The 22,989-nt window shown below is 40.2% G+C and overlaps 1 protein-coding gene across 1 annotated transcript in view; it reads right to left on the bottom strand.

Moving 5' to 3' along the window:
• Positions 1 to 11,785: 11,785 nt before the first annotated feature.
• The window catches only part of LOC134345941 (transient receptor potential cation channel subfamily V member 6-like), a 35,082-nt gene continuing 23,878 nt past the window's right edge, over positions 11,786 to 22,989 (bottom strand). Inside the window, exons 11-16 of the mRNA XM_063047291.1 lie at positions 21,315 to 21,480; positions 15,353 to 15,370; positions 14,549 to 14,615; positions 13,048 to 13,316; positions 12,035 to 12,144; positions 11,786 to 11,942 (exon numbers count right to left, since the gene is read on the bottom strand). Of these exons, the coding sequence (XP_062903361.1) occupies positions 11,786 to 11,942; positions 12,035 to 12,144; positions 13,048 to 13,316; positions 14,549 to 14,615; positions 15,353 to 15,370; positions 21,315 to 21,480 (787 nt within the window). The remainder of the gene's footprint in view (positions 11,943 to 12,034; positions 12,145 to 13,047; positions 13,317 to 14,548; positions 14,616 to 15,352; positions 15,371 to 21,314; positions 21,481 to 22,989) is intronic.

The raw sequence follows: 22,989 nt of genomic DNA, 5'->3' as shown, positions 1-22,989 counted from the left end.
CAACCTGGCACTCAACGTCAGTAAGACGAAATGTCTGATTGTGGACTTCAGGAAGTGTAAGATGAAGGAACACATACCAATCCTCATAGAGGGATCAGAAGTGGAGAGAGTGAGCAGTTTCAAGTTCCTGGATGTCAAGATTTCTGAGGACCTAACCTGTTCCCAACATATTGATGCAGCTATAAAGAAGGCTAGATAGGAGTTCGAAGAGATTTGGCACGTCAACAAATACACTCAAAGACTTCTATGGATGTACCATGGAGAGCATTCTGACAGGGTGCATCACTGTCTGGTATGGGGCGGGGAGGCTACTGCACAGGACTGGAAAAAGCTGCAGTGGGTTGTAAAGTTGGATCCATCTTGGGTACTAGCCTACAAAGTACCCAGGATATCTTCAAGGAGCAGTGTCTCAGAAAGGCAGCATCCATTATTAAGGACCTCCAGCACCCAGGGCATGCCCTTTCGTCACTGTTACCATCAGGTAGGAGGTACAGAAGCCTGAAGGCACACACTCAGCGATTCAGAAACAGTTTCTTCCCCTCTGCCATCCGATTCCTAAATGGACGCTGAACCCTTGGACACTACCTCACTTTTTAAATATATAGTATTTCTGTTTTTTTGCACAATTTTTAATCTATTCAATATACATGTACTGTAATTGATTTACTTATTTATTTATGAATGTATTTTGTTTTTTTCTCTTCTTTATTATGTATTGCATTGAACTGCTGCTGCCAAGTTAACAAATTTCACATCACATGATGGTAATAATAAACCTGATTCTGATTCTGAAGAGCATCTCTGCACTCACAACACATTGAATCTTGAAGTAGATGATAAAGTGGCCATTGAGGGTATGGTGCAGAGCACTGAAACTAGGTATTCCTTTTAGATGTCTTACAAGTTGGCAATGTAAAAAAATGGGTTATTTTCTGATTGAGGATCTGGGTTTGTAATATTGATCCCTGTCTTAATATTCTCCATGCACTCCATCTATGTGCCTCCATAATACTCACAACCTATTTCTTGCCCTCTATATAGCTTCTGAAGGCCCCTTCATCATCATTTATGTAAATAAAATAATTATACTTATTTGAGGCCAAGATATTTTACTTACAAATTAGCATAAAAGAAGATAAAAATAGTAAGCCTCAATCAATGAAATATGAACCATATTAAGATCGGGCTATTATCTCAGCTCAGAATGGTTATTAGGGTAAGTGTAAAAGAAAAATAACAAAATAAATAACATTAAAAAATGTTCTAGATATAATACTCATAAAACAGCATTATTTAGTTCTTAAGTTTCCTATTTCCTTTAACTGCTTAGGTATTCCAGGGAAGCACAGTAACTTCTGTGAAGTCTCTGCATGCTTTCACCTGGTTTAAACTGCAGAAACCAATAAACGTAAGAATGAGGGACCGGAAGGTGCTGAAAAGCACCTTAAAATATAAGGTGAAAAATCTAATTTTAGAATTTTAACAAAAAAAATTAAAGAACAAATCTGTGATATTAGAGACACCCGTAACAATATTCAAGAAAAGGAAAATGTGGTATTGCTGTATTTTATATTGCAATTTATTTCTTACTTCTGGTTTCAAAGTTGGCCATGGACTGAAGAAATCCAATGGTGAGTGACTCTCTTTGGTGACCAGATCACCTACTGATTAGAAACTTCTCAAATTGAATGAATTTAGATAATTTCAAAATTATTTGTAGTAGGTATACCTTATTTGACATGAACTGCACTAAATATGCACATAATCAGATGTTTCTTCTGAAATATCAGTTACTTGGTGGTCATAAGAAGTACTCTGCTGAGATTACATGATGGAGCAAAATTACAGAAACTGAATTTAACATCATATAACAATAGCCTGGGATTGAAACCTTTGTGTTGAATCTGGGTTCTTAAAATGAACTTATTTATTAATGTATGATCTGTTAAGTTGAACAATGCTTCCAAATTACAACAATCTTAAAAAGTTTAGTATTTAAATGAGTTAATAACTGTTTTCTGGTAAACTGAAATAATAAACAAAAAGAACAACAAACATGCTAAAAGAACAACAAACACTTCTGACTTTATAATCTATTGTCTTTTGTACAACATCAAATTAACAAATCAATTGCTCATTATATACAATACCTTTAAACATGAACACAATTGAAACACATGACATAATTACCACAATAAACAGAAAATAAATCATCCAATGTTGGTTAAATAATATTAGGAAAATGTTACTTTGGGGATTGTCTGCCGACCAGCAGGAAAATTAATGCTTTCAGCCAATTTGAAAATTGTAAATTTAAGGGCTGCATTAATGCTCTCACATTGAGCCAGAAAATATCCCCATTGAGCTTGCAAAGGATCCTCTTCAATGATTCAGAATAGTGTGGCTTAAAGTAGGCAAGAACTTGGACCTGCAAAACAATGGACAACCAATGCCAACCCATTATTTCTGACTATGTGTAACTCTACTGATGAGAGAAGTAGGATAGTCATTTAAATATGTTAATCATACATTTAGAATGGCCCAAACTGCTGGTTTTGAATTTAACTCCTGGCTTGCATTTTTCCAGATTTCTGTGAAATTCAACAGTGAAGCTACATTGGAGCTTAGAAATAGACAGACTAATTTGACAATAAATATTGCAGCTTCACACCTTCTGTTTTGAAAGGCCTTCCTTAAAGAATCTTTGTTAATTACTTTTATAAAGCATCGGAGAATAGCTTAAGAAAGTTAATTTTAAACGTGTCAACCTTTTACAATTTCAACATGTATAAACATGAAAAGCAGATTGCTTTGGGCATTAAATGACTGCACACACTTCAAAATGGAGCTCCTTGTGCTGAAATACTGTGGAATCCAGAGGAAAGACATAGACAATATAGAAGGCCCAGACACAGCTGTTCCTGATGTGCCTACAGGTGCACTCAAGAGAGAGGCTCATAGTTGAGGTCCTGCTCGGCGAAGGACACACCCTGCAAACAGGAATAGGCTGTTTCCTGGATATGGTGGGATGTCAGTAACACAAAGGGTCAGACTATCCCACAAGTGCTGGCAGAACATCGCAACATCTTTGACAAAGAGCTGCTGCCCATTGGACCTGGTGGGAACGTTCTGATGATGATGATGGCATTGCAATCTCCTACATGCTGCAATCCTTCCAGAACTTTACCACAAACAAGTGCAGAAATTTCAAGTCAACCATTCATTAAATTTATTTGGCTGGCCTTTGAGGGCTGCCAGACAGGTGTAGGAGGTTATTAACAGCACCCATCAATATTCAAGGGTTCCACATCAGCCTGGACATACTAAATTTCAGCAACACAAGCAGAACTTTTCCCATGGTACTCAGATAGCTAGCATATTACATTCAAACTGTGGTGTGTTTTTGAAAACATGGCTGATGAGCCTAGGCAAGGGTTGCTCACTGAGCCACAACAGCACACAACCAAAGCCACCAGAAATATTTATAGCACCACAGAGCATAGAAGCAGGCTCATTTATTCTGATCATCAAATGCCTGTCTATATGCCACCAAACAGCCACTGGAGAGCTGAAAAGTACGTTGTAAGGAGTGTAAGCACTCCAGGAAAGCACTGCCACATGCACCGTCTTGGGTATCAAGAATATGTCAGTCAACATTCCTAAACGTTCTGCTAAGACACACAAACTGGGAAGGAGGAGAAGAAGGATTAGGATCAGAGTTAATGTGATTGCCTCAGCCTCCTATGACATGTTCAGAAAAGTGAGCCTACACTATCATATCCTCATGCGGAAACTTCCCTCAACAGTGTGAAGCTGGATGGAAAATAATGCATTCACAGGTTAGGGCCCAAGTTACCTCATCAGCTGAAATGTTATTAGACAAAATCTATGGGCATCTTTCCTTGCCTTACACATTGACACAAATCACTCACATCCTTCATCCAATTCCACTGCAAGGAGTCAATTTAGTCACCTCATTCCAAACACCTTTCAAATTGAGAACCAGAAAGGGCTGTTTTTTTAAAAAAAAGAATGTAAGCATTCTCATTTAACTGTTCCAAATAATCCGTATAGGGAGGAAGTTATTTTATTGGGAAATACATTATCTAAGATGCCTATAACATCATACCGTTATGCAAAATACTTACCAATATTTCTGCAGGAATGTGATGCGATTGGATGCCTGGCTGCACTTTACAGGTTCCAAGCTCCTGGTCCATATGCACCTTGTTGCTGAAAGGCCCATCAGGTGCAGCAACTGAGCAAAGCCTGGAAGCTCCGACACCCTTTGACGTTGACTTACTACTGAATCTCTGTGCATCATCTGCTTGTGGTCACAAGTCACAGGTGAGACTGTTTGCATACTTGCCCAGCTGTCAACTATCCCCAATGAAGTGCGAGATTCTTTGCTAGAGCAAGCTAGGCTGGAGTCCTATGACAATGTACTCTCAGAGTGATTAACCTCCTCTGAAATGGATCAATAGCTTCATTGAACATCTTGTTGAATGGGGGAAGACCCATTGGGAGATTAAGGGTATGATTAGAACTCAAAGGTAATCAAGTATTATGCTATTAGGGACAAAATCATCTTTCACTAATTGTTAACATTGAGTCTGAATGAATGAGTGTCATTTACAATTTGCTTAAATGAGTTAAAGTACCACCTCCAGGTAGCTGTGAGATTACCATCTCCTTGTATACAACCGTAATATGTTCAGGCATTCTGATACTTCCTGTGATGCCTTCACAGCAATTGTTAGCAATTGTTGGGGTGTATGGGGTGTCAGGGAGGGGTAGTACCTCTGGTGGGCGAACATGTCGCATCCTTTTCAGGGCGGTTAGTCCACTTTTGGACACCACCTGGCATTCAGCTCTCACCTGTGGCTCCTCATAGCTATTTACGTGCAACAGCAGCCACATCCCGGGCAACGGCTTCGACAAGCCGGCTAAACCAGGTGAGGGTAGCCGATGGGTATCAAACCAGCATGTGAAGACAGACTCCTGAGCATTGAGCAGATGAGACCAACGGAAGGTCCAACGGTCAAGAAGGCGGTCTCTGCAAGCGTCGTGGAATATGTAGAGCACGACAAGACACAGAAGGCGTCCTGGTCATCCACTGCGCCTAGTCCCATCTCTAGCCGTCTCAACTCTTGTCTTGCCACTGGATCCAGATGGGAATTGGGAAGAGAGAGTGAGGCTGATGCTGCGCAAATCTCTCTCACTTAAGTCCAAATCGAGCGCTAGTCTCAACACCATCAAAGCCAGCTGGTGGCGCAGTGACATTAGCGCTGAACTTCAGGGAGAGAGGTCCCGAGTTCAAATCCGGCTGACACCCGTGCACACTCTCCATCCTTGTTGGGTTGAGTGTCGAGCTAGCAACTCGACCTCATAAAAAGTACTAATGGTGTCGAGGTCTTCGTCGATGAGGATGGACGAACCTTAACTTGCTAATGTCTAGAAAGCCACTTACAATTCTTGCCAGAGTTCTCTTCTTTCATGAGAAGATACTTAGAGTAACAGTAATGGGAACTGTGAAGTGGACATATGGAGCACTTCGGACAATAGTAACATCAAGGAAGAGGCAAAACGGCAGAGTAAATTATTGCTGGTGCAAAGACAGGTGCAGGTAATTCTCAGAGAGAAATGGATGCTTCTGTAAGGTGAACAGGGTGTGATGAGTGATGGTGTTGCTTTAGCCTTAATTAGAGAGTGAAGTGATTACTACATCCGCCAAATATAGGTGAATATGTCTCTCTCTGTTCACTTTCTTTGGTTTAATGAGATCATTCAATGATTGCATCATGGAATTCAGGCTACAGAATACTGTTATTGATGTCTGGAATTACCTTCCACCATGCATTACTCAGGTCAGCATCAGTTTCTCACCCCATCATCAGGGAATGTCATCTCCCTGCACACAATTACTGAATGAATCTCAGGGCAGTCTGGTACTTTACTTTAGAAGGTTAAGGAGGTTCAGCATTTCTAATGAAATTCTATAGATGTACTGTTAAAAGTATCTTGACATGTTGCATCATGATCTGATATGGGAATTTCACTATGCAGGAATGTAAAACACTGCAAATAGTGGTGGACTCAATCCAATACATCATGGTTTCATCCTTCCCCTCCAATGAAAATATCTACATGAGGCACTGCCTCATATAGCCAACATCAATCAAATATTCCTGTTGTGCATTTAATATTTCAGTATTATTCGAGTAATATTGTAAATATATTGTTTGATGACCCATTCTTTGTTGTTTAAATAATTCATTACCTTATATGTAAAAGTATGTGAATGACATACATCATTACACCACTGCATCATATGTGCATGACTCACTAAAAGTAAAAACAAAGTTAACACAAATCATCTCTTGCTTTTCTTTTGATGTGTTTTATGTTTTAGATTTACAAAACATAACAGTGGTGATGAGGAACTGTTAAATGAACCCAAGACAACTACCTACCTGTTGCAGTGCTGCGAGCCATTTGAGTATATAAAAAGCATAGTGAGAAATGGTCAAGTAAAACAACAGAGCAGCTCGTCCTTCTTCAGTTAAAAAAAGGATAGAATATGCGTCAATTCATGGGTTCTGGACAGTGTGTGCCATGGGATAATAATCATAAATTGTTAAAAAAGCAGAAATTGCTGGCTATATAGAAAAGATAGATGTGTTTTTATTCTACAGGAGATAACTGGCTGATGTATACTGAGTGAATTGAGCAATATTTTTAAAGCAAATGGAACAGCTGATGAGAACCAAGTGGCAGTTTTGCTGAGTGCATTGGATGGAAAAGCATACAACTTGCTTAGAAGCTTGACTGCTCCAAACAAACTAGGGGAAATGAGCTTTGCTGATATCATGAAAGTAATGCAGGAACATTTAGAAATGAAGCCATTGTTATTTGCAGAATACGTTAGGATTCATAAGTAGAATCAAAAGGAAGGAGAGTTCATTTCAGCATACGTGGCTACATAGAAGAGATTGTCTGAGCATTATCAGTTCAGTGATGGGTTTAATGATGAACTGAGAGATTGATTAGTTTCTGGAATCTTATAAGAAAGCATTCAAAAACTGACCCTAACTGAAGCACAGTTCACATTTAAAAGAACCATTGAAATCACAACAAGACACAATTGAGTTACAGTTAGGGATGAATGTGAGTATGAACAAAGTTGCAACACCTAAGCACAAACATACCTGGCTGAACAAATTGTGTTATTGTTGCGGCAGAGGTTCACATACACCAGACCAATGCACATTTAAAGGCAAAAATTTCAGAAAATGCAACAACGTACAACACATAAAATGAGCACTTGGGCTGACAAAAATAAATAGGGTGCACAGGGTGAGAAAAAGTTAAAGTCAGGTTGCATTTTCAAAAAGAGCACTAATCTGCATGCTGTTGATGATAAATCTGATAATGATGAGAGTGACATAGAACTGAATAGCCTTGAGATTTACAATATGAAAACTAACAAAAGTCAAGCAATATGATTTACACTAGAAGTAAAATGCAAATTACTTAAAATGGAATTGGACACTGGCTTAGTTATTTCAGTCACTCCACAAAATGAGTTTGAACAGCATTTCAAAGATATTGATCTGAAGCTTGCAGATTCAGCCTGAAGCCCAAGAACTTCAATTGGAGAAAAAATAATTCCTGTGGGAATACAACAACCAACAAGCAACATTGGGCCTGTATGTGGTAAAAACAGGAGGACCAGCATTGTGGGGACCAGGATTGGCTGAGACAACTGCAACTTGATTGGAGATCCATCCGCCATTTACAATTTGTATGCACATTCCTTGCAATAGAGTCAACTGAAAGCAAATTAAGGAAGGTACTGGCTTATGTCACAGCAGTATTCAAGGATGGCATTAGAAAACTGAGACATATCAAGGATAAAGTAGTGTTAAATGAAAATGCCACACCCACATTTTACAAAGCTCATACGGTTCTTTACACCAACTTTAATAAAGTAGCCTGTGAGCTAGATCACATAGAGGCTGAAGGAGTTCTTTCCAAGGTCAAGTGGAGCCCATGAGTAATGCCAATGGTCTCAGTAGCCAAGAAGGATGGGTCTGTCAGGTTCTGTGGTGATTTTAAGGTCACCATCAACCCAGTACTGAAAGTAGATCAATACCCTCTGCCCAGGATAGAAGATATCCTTGCAAACCTTTCTGGAGAGAAACACTTCAGCAAAGTGGTCTTAGCTGAGGCCTACCTACAGATGGAGATGGAAGAGGGGTCCAAAGTGTTTCTCACCAAAAACACTCACACAGTGCTTTATTGCTATAATGGACTTAATTTTGGAGTTGCACGTGCATCTGCGCTCTGGCAAAAAGCTATGGACCAGGTGCTGAAAGTCTGCCCCGCATTCAATGGTACCTGAATGATGTCATTGTTATCAGTAAGGATGACAAGAAACATCTCCAAAAATCTCCAAAGTGTTAAAAAGATTAGAAGATTATGGGCTCAGAGCACAATATTACAAGTGTGAATTCTTTAAACCAAGCATCACTTACTGCGGTCACATCTTGATGTACAAGTATTACCCAAGTGTCCTGAGAAAATTTAGGCAGTGGTGAAAGCACCAAGGCCAAAATATATGTCACAGTTGTGGTTCTTTTTTATGATTTGTCAATTACTATAACAGGTTTCTGCCAAACCTGGCTATTGTACTCCACTCCTGGAACTCCTTACTGCAGATTGGGAAGAAATGGCAATGGACGAAGCAGTGTGAGGTGGCTTTCCAAAAGGCAAATAAAATGGTGCCATCAGACACTGTACTCACACATTATGATCTACAATGTCCATTGAAGCTTGCCTGAGATGACTTGCCTTATAGTATAGGTGTTGTCATGTCACATGTTATGAATGATGAAGCAAACATCCCCATAGCCTTTGCATCACGTTCCATTGCCACTCCAGAGAAAAATTACACACAGATTGACAGAGAGGGTTTCAGTCTGGTTTCAGGTGTAAAACGTTTCAACCAGTGCTTTTATGGGAGAGAGTTTACCCTCATTACTGATCATCCATCACCAGAGTCCATTTTCAGTCCTCAGAAGGGTGTTTCACCAACAGCAGCAGCAAAAATACGGAGATGGGCCCTGTTTCTTGGAAGACACAATTACAAGATTGAATTCAAGAGGAAAACTAATCATGGAAATGCTGATTGCCTGTTTACCCTTCGAAAAGGAAATACGTGGAACATTTGCAAAAGAGGACACTCCTCTTGATGTATTCTCCCTAATGCAAATCAAAGGTCTCCCTCTTACGGCACAGATGATCCAAAGGGAAAGCAGAAACGACCCCACACTGTCTCAGGTCTATATGGCCACCCAAAATGGCTGGCAAGTGCAGCAGAAATTCCAGTTCCCCTATATTTATTACTGTCGGGATGAACTTGTGCTTGACGTGCGTTGCCTTATATGGGGATTGAGAGTTACATCATTCAAGCTGAGAGCTAAAGTGTTGGAGGAGCTACATACTGGTCATCTAGGCATGTTCAAAATGAAGGCATAGGCTTGAAGCTTTGTATGGTGGCCTGGGTTAGATCAGCAGATCGAGCAAATTGCCAACACATCCGGAAGGAAGGAGTCCAGAGCTATTAGAAGCACTTCCTGCAGTCCCAGAGTTACCTCCTACATCCACAATGGAAGAAGCCCCAGAACCTGAGATTGTTTCACAGCCACAAGTCTCACCTGCCCCCTTTGTCAGGAAAGATGTTCTCCCACAAGAGTAAGAAATACTTCAGAGCAATTAAATCTCGAGGCCTGAATGGAACAATTTAAAATTTACTCTGGAGTGGATATCTATATAGTAGGTGTATTATATAGTATACTGTATATATGTGTGTGTGTGTGCGTGTGTGTGTGTGTGTGTGTGTGTGTGTGTGTGTGTGTGTGTGTGCATGTGTGTGTATAGTTGTGATGTTGTGATGCATTTATATTGAGCTGGAGTTCATAGCTAAGCAGGGAAGAGTGTTGTGTATTTAATATTTGAGTAATATTGTAAATGTTTTGTTTGATTAAGCATTCTTTGTTGTTTACATAATTCATTCCAGGTTATGTGTAAAAGTACATGAATGACATACAACATTACGCAATTGTGTCATAGGTGCTAAAATTAAAATTGAAGTTTACCTGCATCTCTCGGGCCCTTTTGTTTTTCTTTCAATTAGTTTTATGTTTTGAAGTCACAAAACATAACAATCCCACCATCTGGGCAATGCCATCTTCACAATTGCATTTCCATGTTATATTGACTGTCTTGTACATACTATTTATCACAAATTACTATAAATTGCACATTGCACATTTAGTTAGAGGCGTAACATAGATTTTTACTCCTCACGCATATGAAGGATTTGTAATAAAGTCAATTCAATACAACTACCATACAAAAGCCTGAAGTCCCACACCACCAGGTTCAAGAAGAGCTACTTTCCTTTAACCATTCAGTTCCTGAACCAACCTGCACAATCCTAATATCCACCTCAATAGAGCAACACTATGTCCACTTTGACCACTTTGCACTACACCGGACTTCATTTTTGTTCGAATTGTTTTCTTGCTTTTATAATTTTGTGTAAGTTATGCTTGAATTATGATTTTCTTAGGACTTTTTTTGACGAAGGGTCTCGGCCTGAAACGTCGACTGCGCCTCTTCCTATAGATGCTGCCTGGCCTGCTGCGTTCACCAGCAACTTTGATGTGTGTTGCTTTCTTAAGACTTCCTTTTTTTGGCTTAATTGTTCTAACTGGAATGCGTCTGATGGCACTGCGAAGTTTTCATTGAAGCTGTACATACCTGTACTTGTGCATAGGAAAGTAAACTCAAAACTTGTTTGTTTTCCTCTCCTTCTTCAGACAACTCCAAAACCTATTAAAGTGGCTGACAACATACCTTTAAAAACCCAAGCTGATGTTGGTCAGGAAACCCAGGTCTATTATGTTAAATAAACCAGCTCCAATAAATATGTCACTGAAACATTGTCAGGTCATCTCTTTGACTCTTTTTGCTACAAGAGCATCACAAATTGAAAATTCGGTTCGGTTCCTTGTCTCAGTTGGAATGTGGATGAAAAATCAGAAACAATTTGATCTTTGATTATCAACCACAGGTCATCGGCAAGAGAAATGGAACTTCTCTACAATACAATTGTCTATAATACTTCAATTCAAAGACAAACAATGAGTGATACGTTTAAGTGGATGTTCACAGCATTAATGTAACACAAGAACTTTAGTGTTTACAGCAAAAAACTAGAGTTAAAAGGGATTCCCCCCCCCCCCGCAGTTTAACCTTTCATCTCTATTACATTTAAAGGGAATTTTCATTCATCTAGGAGTGTTGTTTGGAATGCAAAATCTGGGTCTCCACAAACCTACTGCAGGAGCCAAAGGAACCTCTGCAGAAATATTGCTACTTGAGTAAAGAAGCAATTTCTGATACCGAAATCTATTAAACCATATTTTAAAAGAACATTTCAATTTGTAGTTTTTAAATAGGGATTACTGTCAGCAACTTTTAACACATTTGCAAAAATCTTTTCTTTCTTTCATTCTAAAACAGCTTTTTGAAGTATGTTATTGTCACTGTTGAATAAGTAAGATTAATTTGAAACAGCTATGGTGACTAACACTAAATTACAGATTTGTAGTAACAATACATTCTCATTTGAAATGTATTGAATAGTGCAGTTAAAAAATAAACTAAGGAGATATTTTGGGCTCATTTGTAGTGATCCATTTGAAGAAAATGCTCTCTAAAATGCCGTAGACTCAGATGAATCTCTCATGCTTATGATTTTTGCTAGATTTTTTCGAATTGCATCCCAGCCTAGATGGTGTGAATATTTCTGTGCATCCAGTGCTGGGACTTGTGCCTTTGTCCCTACTGCTTCACTAAGAATTTCTTCAACCCTGAAATAAAAAAATAAGTTTCAAATAAATAAAATTTGCATTTGAAATTCAAAGTGATTAAGCTAAATGCTGCAATGAGATTTTTGGATTACCCGATATACCACTTGTCATCATCAAAACCCAGTGATCTTCCAGGAACTCCTGAGCGGATTCTTAGAAATACTGGAACTCTTCGCTCCAGAAGCAGGATTGTAGCTGCAATCTGAAAGAGATGAATTAACAATTTAAAATCAAATTTATGCAATTGCCATTTTACATTTTAAAACAAATAAAATCAGATGATGGCATTGCACATCTGTCTGTGTTGATTTAATCCTGTTACTACACTACCACATCATCTCCCAAATACTGAGCATCAATGGAGCATATACTGTAGCACAATAACAGTCACTGCGAAGTATCTTAAAGGTTCATTTGTTTGGAAAGTGTGGCACTGAGAAGCAAAAGCCATAGAAAGTCAGAAAGGGCATTGGCTGTGTCTTGGTTCAGTAAAAGTCGCCTGGTTGTCTACTGGAGGAATGAATGTCTGCAAGGATACACTGTAGGAACGTGAGAAAGAAGTGAACAGGAAACACTGAGAAGTCAGGGTGAGACATAGTGACAAAAGTTCAGTAGCGCTAGGGTGCTTCCACTATTCTGCTTAACATTAACAAAGTGGTTCTACGGCCTAAGAAAGGTGGGAAAGGAGAGAGCTATGCCGCACACTGCTGCACCTTAGTGTATAATCACACCCAGAGCCTCGCGTGCTCTTCTCACTTCCTCCATTACAGAGGAGCTACAGGAGCCCGAAAACACACACTCAATGATTCAGAAATAGCTTCCTTGCCTTTGGCATCAGATCACTCAACAGTCCATGAACCTTGTGAGCACCATCTCAGTATTCCTTTTTTTCTTATAGTCTATGCTGATTTTATATAATTGAACATTACTGCTGACTAATTTCTAACCTTTTGTCAGTGATAATAAATCTGATTCTCTAAGAAGAATCTTAGAGTAGTGTTAGTAATCCTGTTGAATTATCTCACTTCCTGCGGAGCTCTCTTTTCCACTTCCTAATTAATTGATGTATACATTTCAGAATCAAATTTCAAAAAGCAAAGCTTACTTGTACTTTCCACAGTTCTTCTCTTTCATATGCAATTCTCCAGTATGTGTCGTCCATCATTGCAATCAACAGATTTAATAGCAGAAGGTACACAAAGATCATGTATAATACATAGCCAACATATATGATGCTGGGTGTTGGTTTGTTGTATGGGACTGGAAGGTCAATCAAGCCCATCATCAGCTCAACTGTGGTGTACATGGTCATTGAAAAGTCCCTGAAATATGGATAATTTCTCAAATCCAGAGTCTGAAACATAACATAGAATGCTGCAAAATGAAGGGAAAGAGAACCATAAGAGATTTGAATGTTAATTGTAAATAGTGCTACGTTTCCCATTGGTAGGGTAAATAGAGAAGATTACTGGTGTTGCAAGAAGATGGGTGCTCTCAGTATCTCAGTATCTTCAGTAAAAGAAACTTCTCATTAGTCATTCAATGTCAAGGATTCTCTTAAAATTATGAACAAAACAAAGACCTAGAATTTGATCTTGTTAAGAAAGCACAGCTGCTGGTGTTGTTCAGTGGAACTCCAGCAATTTCTGCCATCTGCACTTGCAAATTTAAATATAACATCTGGATATAGGTCCAACTCCACTTATAGCGGTGTTCCTTTGCTGGGAACTACTTTTAACCTGACTAGTTCACAAGTTAGATCTGTGGCCAGGAACCACGTTCCTATGTGGCAAAAGATGTTGGAGGTCCTGCAGCAGCTGGCAAATCTATACTGCCTGTCTCCCAGGTGCACGTTCATATGTGGGGGCTGTACATTCGTCGAGCATTGGTAAGATAGGGAGGACATGTAACATCATGTCCACTCTATCTTACCAGCAATACCTTGCTTTTCCACAATGTGCACTGCTAAATACATCCAAGACAGAATCAGAAGTTTGACCTGCACTTCAATATTTTAATACGGAAATAAGGTGGAAGTGAGTTTTTAACATGATGCTGAGGCACAATTACTGTGATTGTCCTCATGGCCTTGAAGACGAAAAATATAGAGCTTTGGTTTATTCCAGTTGGTTTATAAAATTTCAGATTTACTTATAGTTCCATATATAAGTCCAAATTTTTACTTTGGTTTCTGAAATACATTTACAATGTTGCTGTATATTACCATTGCCTGTGTTTAACTGATAAGCAATTTTGATAACATTCCTCCTGCTGGACATCAAAAACTGGTATCAAGTGACAGATCCAGCCCATTGGACTCTAACCATTCACTCACTGACATAATTCTGTGAACTGGCTTCCAATAAGAAAGGAATTGGTGTTTAGAGTATTGTTTTAGTTTTGCATTCTATGGCCCCAGATCGCTGTGGAAACTGCTAACTAAAACTATAAATGAAACAAAATTATAGAAGGTTGATATGGGGTAGGCCGTTGTCAGACTCTTTTTGCTACATCATATCTATGTTACTTTTCAAAAGATTCTAATTCATTTATAATCAATGTATCATAAACTTAATGTTTTAATTAATTATAAAACAAGCACATACCGGAGGTAAATCCAGTGATACAGATAAGCACCAGGCAGCACCATTGCATAAAATCACCAAAAATAATCTGCAAAAAAATAACAGAGCACCAGTGAAATAGTTGGAAATGGTCACATTGTATTACAAGTTAATCTGGTTGTAATTATTAAACAACTCATCTAACATGTTTAAGCACGACATTTGAAAAACATATTAATTGACTTTTAATAAATTTTAACCAATATTTTCTATAGTATGCATCCATAGATTAAATGCCTCAAATCCATATGCTACAAGGGCCTGGACAGGGCGCCATGGTGGTGTATCTGACAGCTCAATGTTATTACAGCTCAGGATATCGGAATTTGGAGTTCAGTTCCGGTGTCCTCCAAAAGCAAGGTTGCACGTTCCTTCCTTGGCGGCATGTGTTTCCTTCAGGTGCTCTGGATTCCTCTCACAGTCCAAAGATAGACTGATTAGTAGGTTAATTCAAAATTGCAAATTGTCCCGTAATTAGGTTAGGGTTAAATGGGGGGGGGGGGCAGTTGCTTGGTGGTGCAGTTCAAAGGGCCAGAAGGGCCTGCTGCATGCTGCAACTGTAAATAATAAAATAAAGCAAATAAATTCCATGCACAGGAGAATGGGAGCAAAGATGAAGGCTGAACTGAGGGCTTCATTTCATATGGTTCCATTCATCACATGAAATTTATGCTGGGGTTCCTGCTCTTGATAGTTTGGGTAAACATATCCTGAACTTGCTTATTCTACTTTAGAAAAGCACATATACAGGTGTCCCCCACTTATTGAATGTTCGCTTTACGAAACCTCACTCTTACGAAAGATCTACATTAGTACCCTGTCTTCGCTTTCAGAAGGTGTTTTCACTGTTACAAAGAAAGGCAGGGCGCGAAAAAATCAGCACGCGATAAAAGGCAGCGCGCACCCCGAGCAGCCGCTCTGCCCCGGATTCTCGCTGGCATTGCTTAAACACGTTGCATTGAGCAGCCGTTAGCAAGATGAGTTCTAAGGTGTCGGAAAAGCCTGAAAGAGTTCGTAAGGGTGTTACACTTAGCGTAAAACTAGACATAATTAAGCGTTTCGAACGTGGTGAACGAAGCAAGGACAAAGTGAGTTTGACTTGTGGAAGCTGACGAAGATGATGTTGAAGAGGTTTTGGCATCCCATGACCAAGAACTGATAGATGAAGAGCTGATGCAATTGGAAGAGGAAAGGATAACAATCGAAACTGAATGCAATAGTGAAAGTGAAGTCGTCCAGGAACTGAACATGAAGCAACTACGTGAGATTTTTGCTGCAATGATAAAGTACGACTTTAATTTTGAAAGGATATGTAGGTTTAGGGGATATTTGCAGCATGGTTTGAGTCCTTACAAAGAACTGTGTGATAGAAAAATGCGCGAGGCTCAGCAGTCAAGCAAGCCTTCCACATCAGCCACAACAGACATAGAAACATAGAAACATAGAAAATAGGTGCAGGAGTATGCCATTCAGCCCTTCGAGCCTGCACCGCCATTCAGTATGATCATAGCTGATCATCCAACTCAGAACCCTGCACCAGCCTTCCCTCCATACCCCCTGATCCCCGTAGCCACAAGGGCCATATCTAACTCCCTCTTAAATATAGCCAATGAACTGGCCTCAACTGTTTCCTGTGGCAGAGAATTCCACAGATTCACCACTCTCTGTGTGAAGAAGTTTTTCCTAATCTCGGTCCTAAAAGGCTTCCCCTTTATCCTCAAACTGTGACCCCTCGTTCTGGACTTCCCCAACATCGGGAACAATCTTCCTTCATCTAGCCTGTCCAATCCCTTTAGGATTTTATACGTTTCAATCAGATCCCCCCTCAATCTTCTAAATTCCAACGAGTACAAGCCCAGTTCATCCAGTCTTTCTTCATATGAAAGTCCTGCCATCCCAGGAATCAATCTGGTGAACCTTCTTTGTACTCCCTCTATGGCAAGGATGTCTTTCCTCAGATTAGGGGACCAAAACTGCACACAATACTCTAGGTGTGGTCTCACCAAGGCCTTGTACAACTGCAGTAGTACCTCCCTGCTCCTGTACTCGAATTCTCTCGCTATAAATGCCAGCATACCATTCGCCTTTTTCACCGCCTGCTGTACCTGCATGCCCACTTTCAATGACTGGTGTATAATGACACCCAGGTCTCGTTGCACCTCCCCTTTTCCTAATCGGCCACCATTCAGATAATAATCTGTTTTCCTATTTTTGCCACCAAAGTGGATAACTTCACACTTATCCACATTAAATTGCATCTGCCATAAATTTGCCCACTCACCCAACCTACCCAAGTTACTCTGCATCCTCTTAGCATCCTCCTCACAGCTAACACTGCCACCCAGCTTCGTGTCATCCGCAAACTTGGAGATGCTGCATTTAATTCCCTCATCCAAGTCATTAATATATATTGTAAACAACTGGGGTCCCAGCACTGAGCCTTGCGGTACCCCAATAGTCACTGCCTGCCATTCTGAAAAGGTCCCGTTTATTCCCACTCTTTGCTTCCTGTCTGCTAACCAACTCTCTATCCACATCAATACCTTACCCCCGATACCGTGTGCTTTAAGTTTGCACACTAATCTCCTGTGTGGGACCTTGTCAAAAGCCTTTTGAAAATCCAAATATACCACATCCACTAGTTCTCCCCTATCCACTCTACTAGTGGATAGACGACAAACCTCGACCTTCGACATCGAGGCGGGCAGTCATAGGAGAAGATGAGCTGCCTGCTCTAATGGAAATAGATGACGAGATGACATCCCGGTGTCCCACCACACCAACACCCAGGATGCGGACAGATACTGTACCGATTTGCGGAGAATGCAGCAGTAGCCGGGAGGCACACAGCATATCTTTAAGAAAAAAGCCGAAATAAACATGCTAATTAATTAGGTGCCGCCCCACACTTAAATGTGGGCCCAGATCAAAGGCGATGCAATCGGCAATCGGCACTGATCTGGGCCAACAATTACGTGCCAGGCAGTACCTAATTAATTAGCATGTTTATTTCGGCTTTTTTCTTAAAGATGTGCTGGATGCCTCCCAGCTACCGTTGGACCCCTGCATGCTTCGCGGTTCGGTATCTGTCGGTGGCCTGGAGGGTGGGGGCCACTGCACCAGCCAATCTGCGACGACTCAGTCTAACACACCAACATCAGTGTGCTCGGTGCTGTCCCGATTCCGGTAAGTGATACTACACTGTACATACATTATTTCTACTTTATATCGGCTGTGTATTTTTACGTGTTGTTTGGTATGATTTGACAACTTCATAGCTTAGAGGTTACTGGAGAGCGCTTGCGCCAGGTTTTTGCCAACAGCGCTTGCGTGAGATTTTCGCTACGGAGAACAGTTCAGTAATGATTGTAGAAAAGTATTTCTACTTTATATAGGCTGTGTATTTATCATATCATTCCTGCTTTTACTATATGTTACTGTTATTTTAGGTTTTATGTGTTATTTGGCATGATTTGGTAGGTTATTTCTGGGTCTGTGAATGCTCACAAAATTTTCCCATATAAATAAATGGTAATTGCTTCTTCGCTTTACGACATTTCGGCTTACGAACAGTTTCATAGGAACGCTCTACCTTCGGATGGCGGGGGAAACGTGTATCTAGAGGCGAGGCTATCAATGGCAAAATTCAAATCTACTTGTGTGCCCTTTCCGTCAAAGAAGAATTGGTCCTTGAGAGGGGCAATGTCCTGGCAAATGACAACACTAGAAAAGGCACTGTGCCAGGCTCCACCACATATTTTTCACTTCTAGTCTCTGTTCCAACTTACAGTGACAGTATTTCAAACGGTAAATGATGTCACGTTTTCATCCCTCTGTTTCACACAAAATGCTTGACACAACTTACTTCAGATGTTCCATGTGTAAAGCTAACACTGATGCTCAAGAGCAGATGGCCAAGGGGGATTCAACTGGAACAATCACTGAGTCTGCTTCCACATGTACCTGGGTGACTGTCAGGAGTTGGAATGGGGATGGGCGGCCATTGAAGAGGATCCCTGTGGCTCTTCCCCTCAACAGCAGATATACTGTTTTGGATACTGTTAGAGTCTGGCTCTGTGGCTCAGAAATTAAGGAGGTGAGCTAGCGTGTTAGTGGATTCATTGCTTAGGAGAACAGAAAGGAGGTTCTGTGGACGAGAAAGATTCCTGGATGGGATGCTGCCCCCCAGTTGCTGGGATCAGGGGCACCTTGGATTGAGTCCATAGCATTCTTAAGTGGGAGGGGGAGCAGCCAGAGGTTACAGTTCACATCAGTACCAATGACATGGGTAGGAGGGATGACGATGTCCTGCATTCAGGGAGTTAGGAGCTAACTGAAGGACAGGACCTCCAAGGTTGTGATCTCAGGATTGCTACTCATGCCAAGTGCTAGTAAGGCCAGAAATAGGAAGATTATAAAGTTTAACTGATGGCTAAGGAGCTGAGGCAGGAGGGAGGGCATCAGATTTTTTGGATCACTGGGCTTTTTTCCAGTGAAGGTGGGGCCTGATCAGAAAGTTTCCTAGTGCTGCACAGGGGAGAGGGGGAATAACTAGAAATGTAAGGGAACAGAAACCAGAACATTAGAACAGATAGTGAGTGGTTGTGGAGATAGATGTTGTCAAACCTGTGTACAAAGTCAGAAATCAAAAAGTGTACCATGGGGGATTAATGTTCTCAGCTGCAAGGAGTATGGTAGGAAAGGTGGATGAGCTTAGGCATGGGTCAACACGTGGAATTATGACATTGTAGACATCGGTTCGACGGTTGCAGGAGGGGCAGGACTGGCAGCTCAGTATTCTGGGGTTCTGCTGTTTTAGACATGATAGAGTGGGAAGGATTAAATGGGGAGAAGTGGCATTACTAGTCAAGGAAGATATTACGGCAGTGCTCAGACAGGGTAGACTGGAGAGCTTGTCTAGTGAGATTTTATGGGTAGAAATGAGGAATAAGAAAGATATGACCAGGTTGATGGGATTGTATTATAGACTACTCAACAGTCTGTGGGATTTAGAGGAGCAAGTTTGTAAAGATCGCAGACTTTTGCAAGAAACATAAGGTTGACAGTAGGTGATTATAACTTTCCACATGTTGACTGGGATTTCTGTACAGAGTTTGTTAAATGTGTTCAGGAAAGTTTCCTTTTATCAGTACATAGAAATCCCAACTACAGAGAGTTCGGTACTAGATCTCCTATTAGGGAATGAGACAGGGCAGATGACAGAAACTTGTGAAGAGGAACACTTCTAGTGATCATAATGCTATTAATTTCAAGGTAATCATCGAAAAAGATTCATCTAGCCCTCGGGTTGAGATTCTAAATTAGGGGTGTCAGGCCTCCAAAAGTGAAATTTCGAGAGTTTGTATGTTCCTGTCAAAATAAAAGGTAAAGATAACAGGTTTGGGGATCCTTGGTTTTCAAGAGATATTAAGAAAAAAGAAGAGATGCATTTCAGGTATGAGCAGCTGGAACAAGTGAGGTACTTGAGTAGAAGAAATGCAAGAAAACACTTCAGAAAGAAATCAGGAGGGCTAAAAGAAGGCATGAGGTTTCTCTAGCTGACAAGGTGAAACAGAATCCTAAAGGCTTCTTCAGATATATTAAGAGCAAAAGATAGCAAGGGACAAAATTGGTCCTCTGGAAGATCAGAGTGGCAATCTGTATGTAGAGGTGAAAGAAATGGGGAAGATCTTAAATGATTTTTTTGCATCTGTATTTGCTTGGGAGATGGACACAGAGACTATAGATGTGAGGCAAAGCAGTGGCAATTTCATGGACTCTATAACAGCTTACAGAGGAGGAGGCATTTGCTGTCTTGAAGCAAATTAGTGTGGTTAAATCCTCCAGGGCCTGACAAGATGTTCCTTCAGACCCTTTGGGAGGCTAGAGCAGAAATTGGAGGGGACCTAGCAGAGAAATTAAAATATCCTTAGCCACAGGTGAGGTGCCAGAGGGTTGGAGGATAGCCAATGTTGTTCCGTTGTTTAAGAAAGGCTTTAAGAATACACCAGGAAACTATAGTCTGGTGAGCCTAATATCAGTACTGGTAAAGTTATTGGAAGGTATTCTAAGGAACCCAATATCGAAGTATTTGGATAGACATGGACTAATTAGATATTGTCAACATGACTTTGTATGTGGTAGGTCATGTCTAACCAATCTTACAGAGTTTTGTAAGGAGGTTGAATGGACAAGGGAATCACTAACGAGTGATCCCTGCAGAAAGCAGAGACTGGAGATGGGGGTAGGGAGCTAAAAGTATGTTCGGTAGTAGGATCCCATTGAAGATGGTGAAAGTTGTAGAGAATAATGCACCTCTCAGCTTCTTACTTCAACCCCCTCCCCCATTCCCCCAATCACCTTCTACTCTTTCCCATCCTTCCATTTTCTTATGCTGGCTTCTTCCCCCTTCCTTTGCAGTCCTGATGAAGGGCCTCAGCCCGAAACATTGACAGTTTATTAATTTCCATAGATGCTGCCAGACCTGCTGAGTTCCTCCAGCATTTTGTGTGTGTAATCCTCTCTGCTAGCCTTCTCATTCTAATGGCATATCTGAACTTGATAATTAGGGATTTAAGAAAAGTTGGAAAACATGATTGAAAATGAATTGGGAAAGGAGTTTACAGAGAAGCCATGAATGGAAAATCACAAGTAAAATGACAATTCAGTAGAAACAAAGGAGACCAATTATTCTTAATATAATCCAATTTTTTCATCATTGCTAAATCATTTTATTTGATTTTCCTACCTTTTGGATCATAATAGAAAATTGCCCAAGCATTTTAAATCCTCGGGCAAAATAGATGGTATTGCACCAGCCAATGATCAGAGCCAAAGAAATGGGAACTGCTTCTTCAACATTACCAAGGATTCTCATGATTACTGCCACAGCAATCAAAAGGGAGTAACAGACCCTAGAACAAAAGAAACACTCATCATTGCCTATAAAAGAAAACAAGTCATGCAGCTGTTTTATAGAAACATTTATTTTACTCAATATAATAGTTGTCATGCAACATATGTTGTACTTTCAGGGTCGTTAATACCTAAGCCTTGATTTTGCCAAAATAATACCTCACATTTTTAGAGGAGGTATGTCCTTAAGAGGCTGTGCGAATATCTGAGCTGTGTAAGCCTCCTCCAAATATTCTTCCAATTCATTGTCCTGTGGCTTTAGCATTAAGGTTTTCTATCACCATGATTTTCTATAAAGATTTTTGGTTATTTGTAAGTTACTTTCTGTGTTGGAAAAGCCATGAAATATGTTTGACATGAAAATGAATGGCATGCTCTATTTTGATTAAAAAATATCCTTGTATGACCTGTTAGGAATAAGGACTTAATGTTCTGAAGATCACTTTCACCCTTTAAGAAAAGCTGCTTTTGTGTCCTGGTGACTGCTGTCAAAACAGTTCAGTTCTTAAAAAGATTGTTTATTTTTCAATTTTGTTACAGTTAAGTCTTTGTTTTGTTTGATCATTCTGATTAGTACCACTTAGAACTTGCATTAAACCACCTTTCAATTTGGTCTCTAAGCTTTTGTCAAGTAAGAGTAATCTGGAATATAAACTGAATTATGAGCAACAATTAGTCTGTGATCAAATAACATAAGGACAGACAGAGAGGTGAGAGAATTGCTAGTCTTGCTGAGGGTGGCATGTTTTAAAATTAACTACCTGCTCCATCCCTACAATTAAGTACAAACTTTGAATCTCAAGGTGAAAGATGGTAGTCAAAATACATCAAAAATGGATAGCGTAAGTTGTATTTCCCCAAAGCCTGCATCACAGAATAGAAAACTTGGTGACAACAGTGTGACATTGTCTCCTGTGTTTTGTTGACTGAGTTGCCTTATGAAACATGAGGACAGTTCTCACTCTGTGACTGGCAGTTGAGACAACCACCATGAAAAACTGTAACTTCTAACTGCAACTAATCATGCTCTGACCTATCTCTAGATTAGAATCCTGCTATGTACTCTGGGCAGAGCCCAAATACTCATTATTTATGATGGTGACTGAGGCCTATCACCATGCCAAAAATGGAGATGGAGAAGTTTAACAGGGTTCATTGCAAAGATGATAACCAATGATAAAGTGTTTGCTCAGTCCCACTGAAGACTGATTCTGCTCAAAGTTTAAGCTGAGCAAGAACAGCAGAGGCTGGATTAGAGGAGATGGATTCAGTCACTGGAGGGTAGATTGCTGAAGTCAGGCTTCCAGCAAGAGTGGATTTAATTAAACCAACGGTAAAGGACTGCATTGTAAAAGTTTACACACACAAAAAAAAGAGTTCAACATCCTAGCATGTTATGAGGAACCAAGGGTTATGCCATAAATGCCTAAAAAAAGCACGATATGTATTTGCTGAGAGTTAATTACCTGTTTCTTTCTGCCTAATTGTGGATTCATCCCCAAAAAACC

This window comes from Mobula hypostoma, chromosome 4 (genome assembly GCF_963921235.1).
Source record: "Mobula hypostoma chromosome 4, sMobHyp1.1, whole genome shotgun sequence".
In the NCBI taxonomy this organism is placed as follows: Eukaryota; Metazoa; Chordata; class Chondrichthyes; order Myliobatiformes; family Myliobatidae; genus Mobula; species Mobula hypostoma.
Note: the sequence above shows the minus strand (reverse complement) of the source record. Positions and strands in the feature narration are given on the sequence as shown.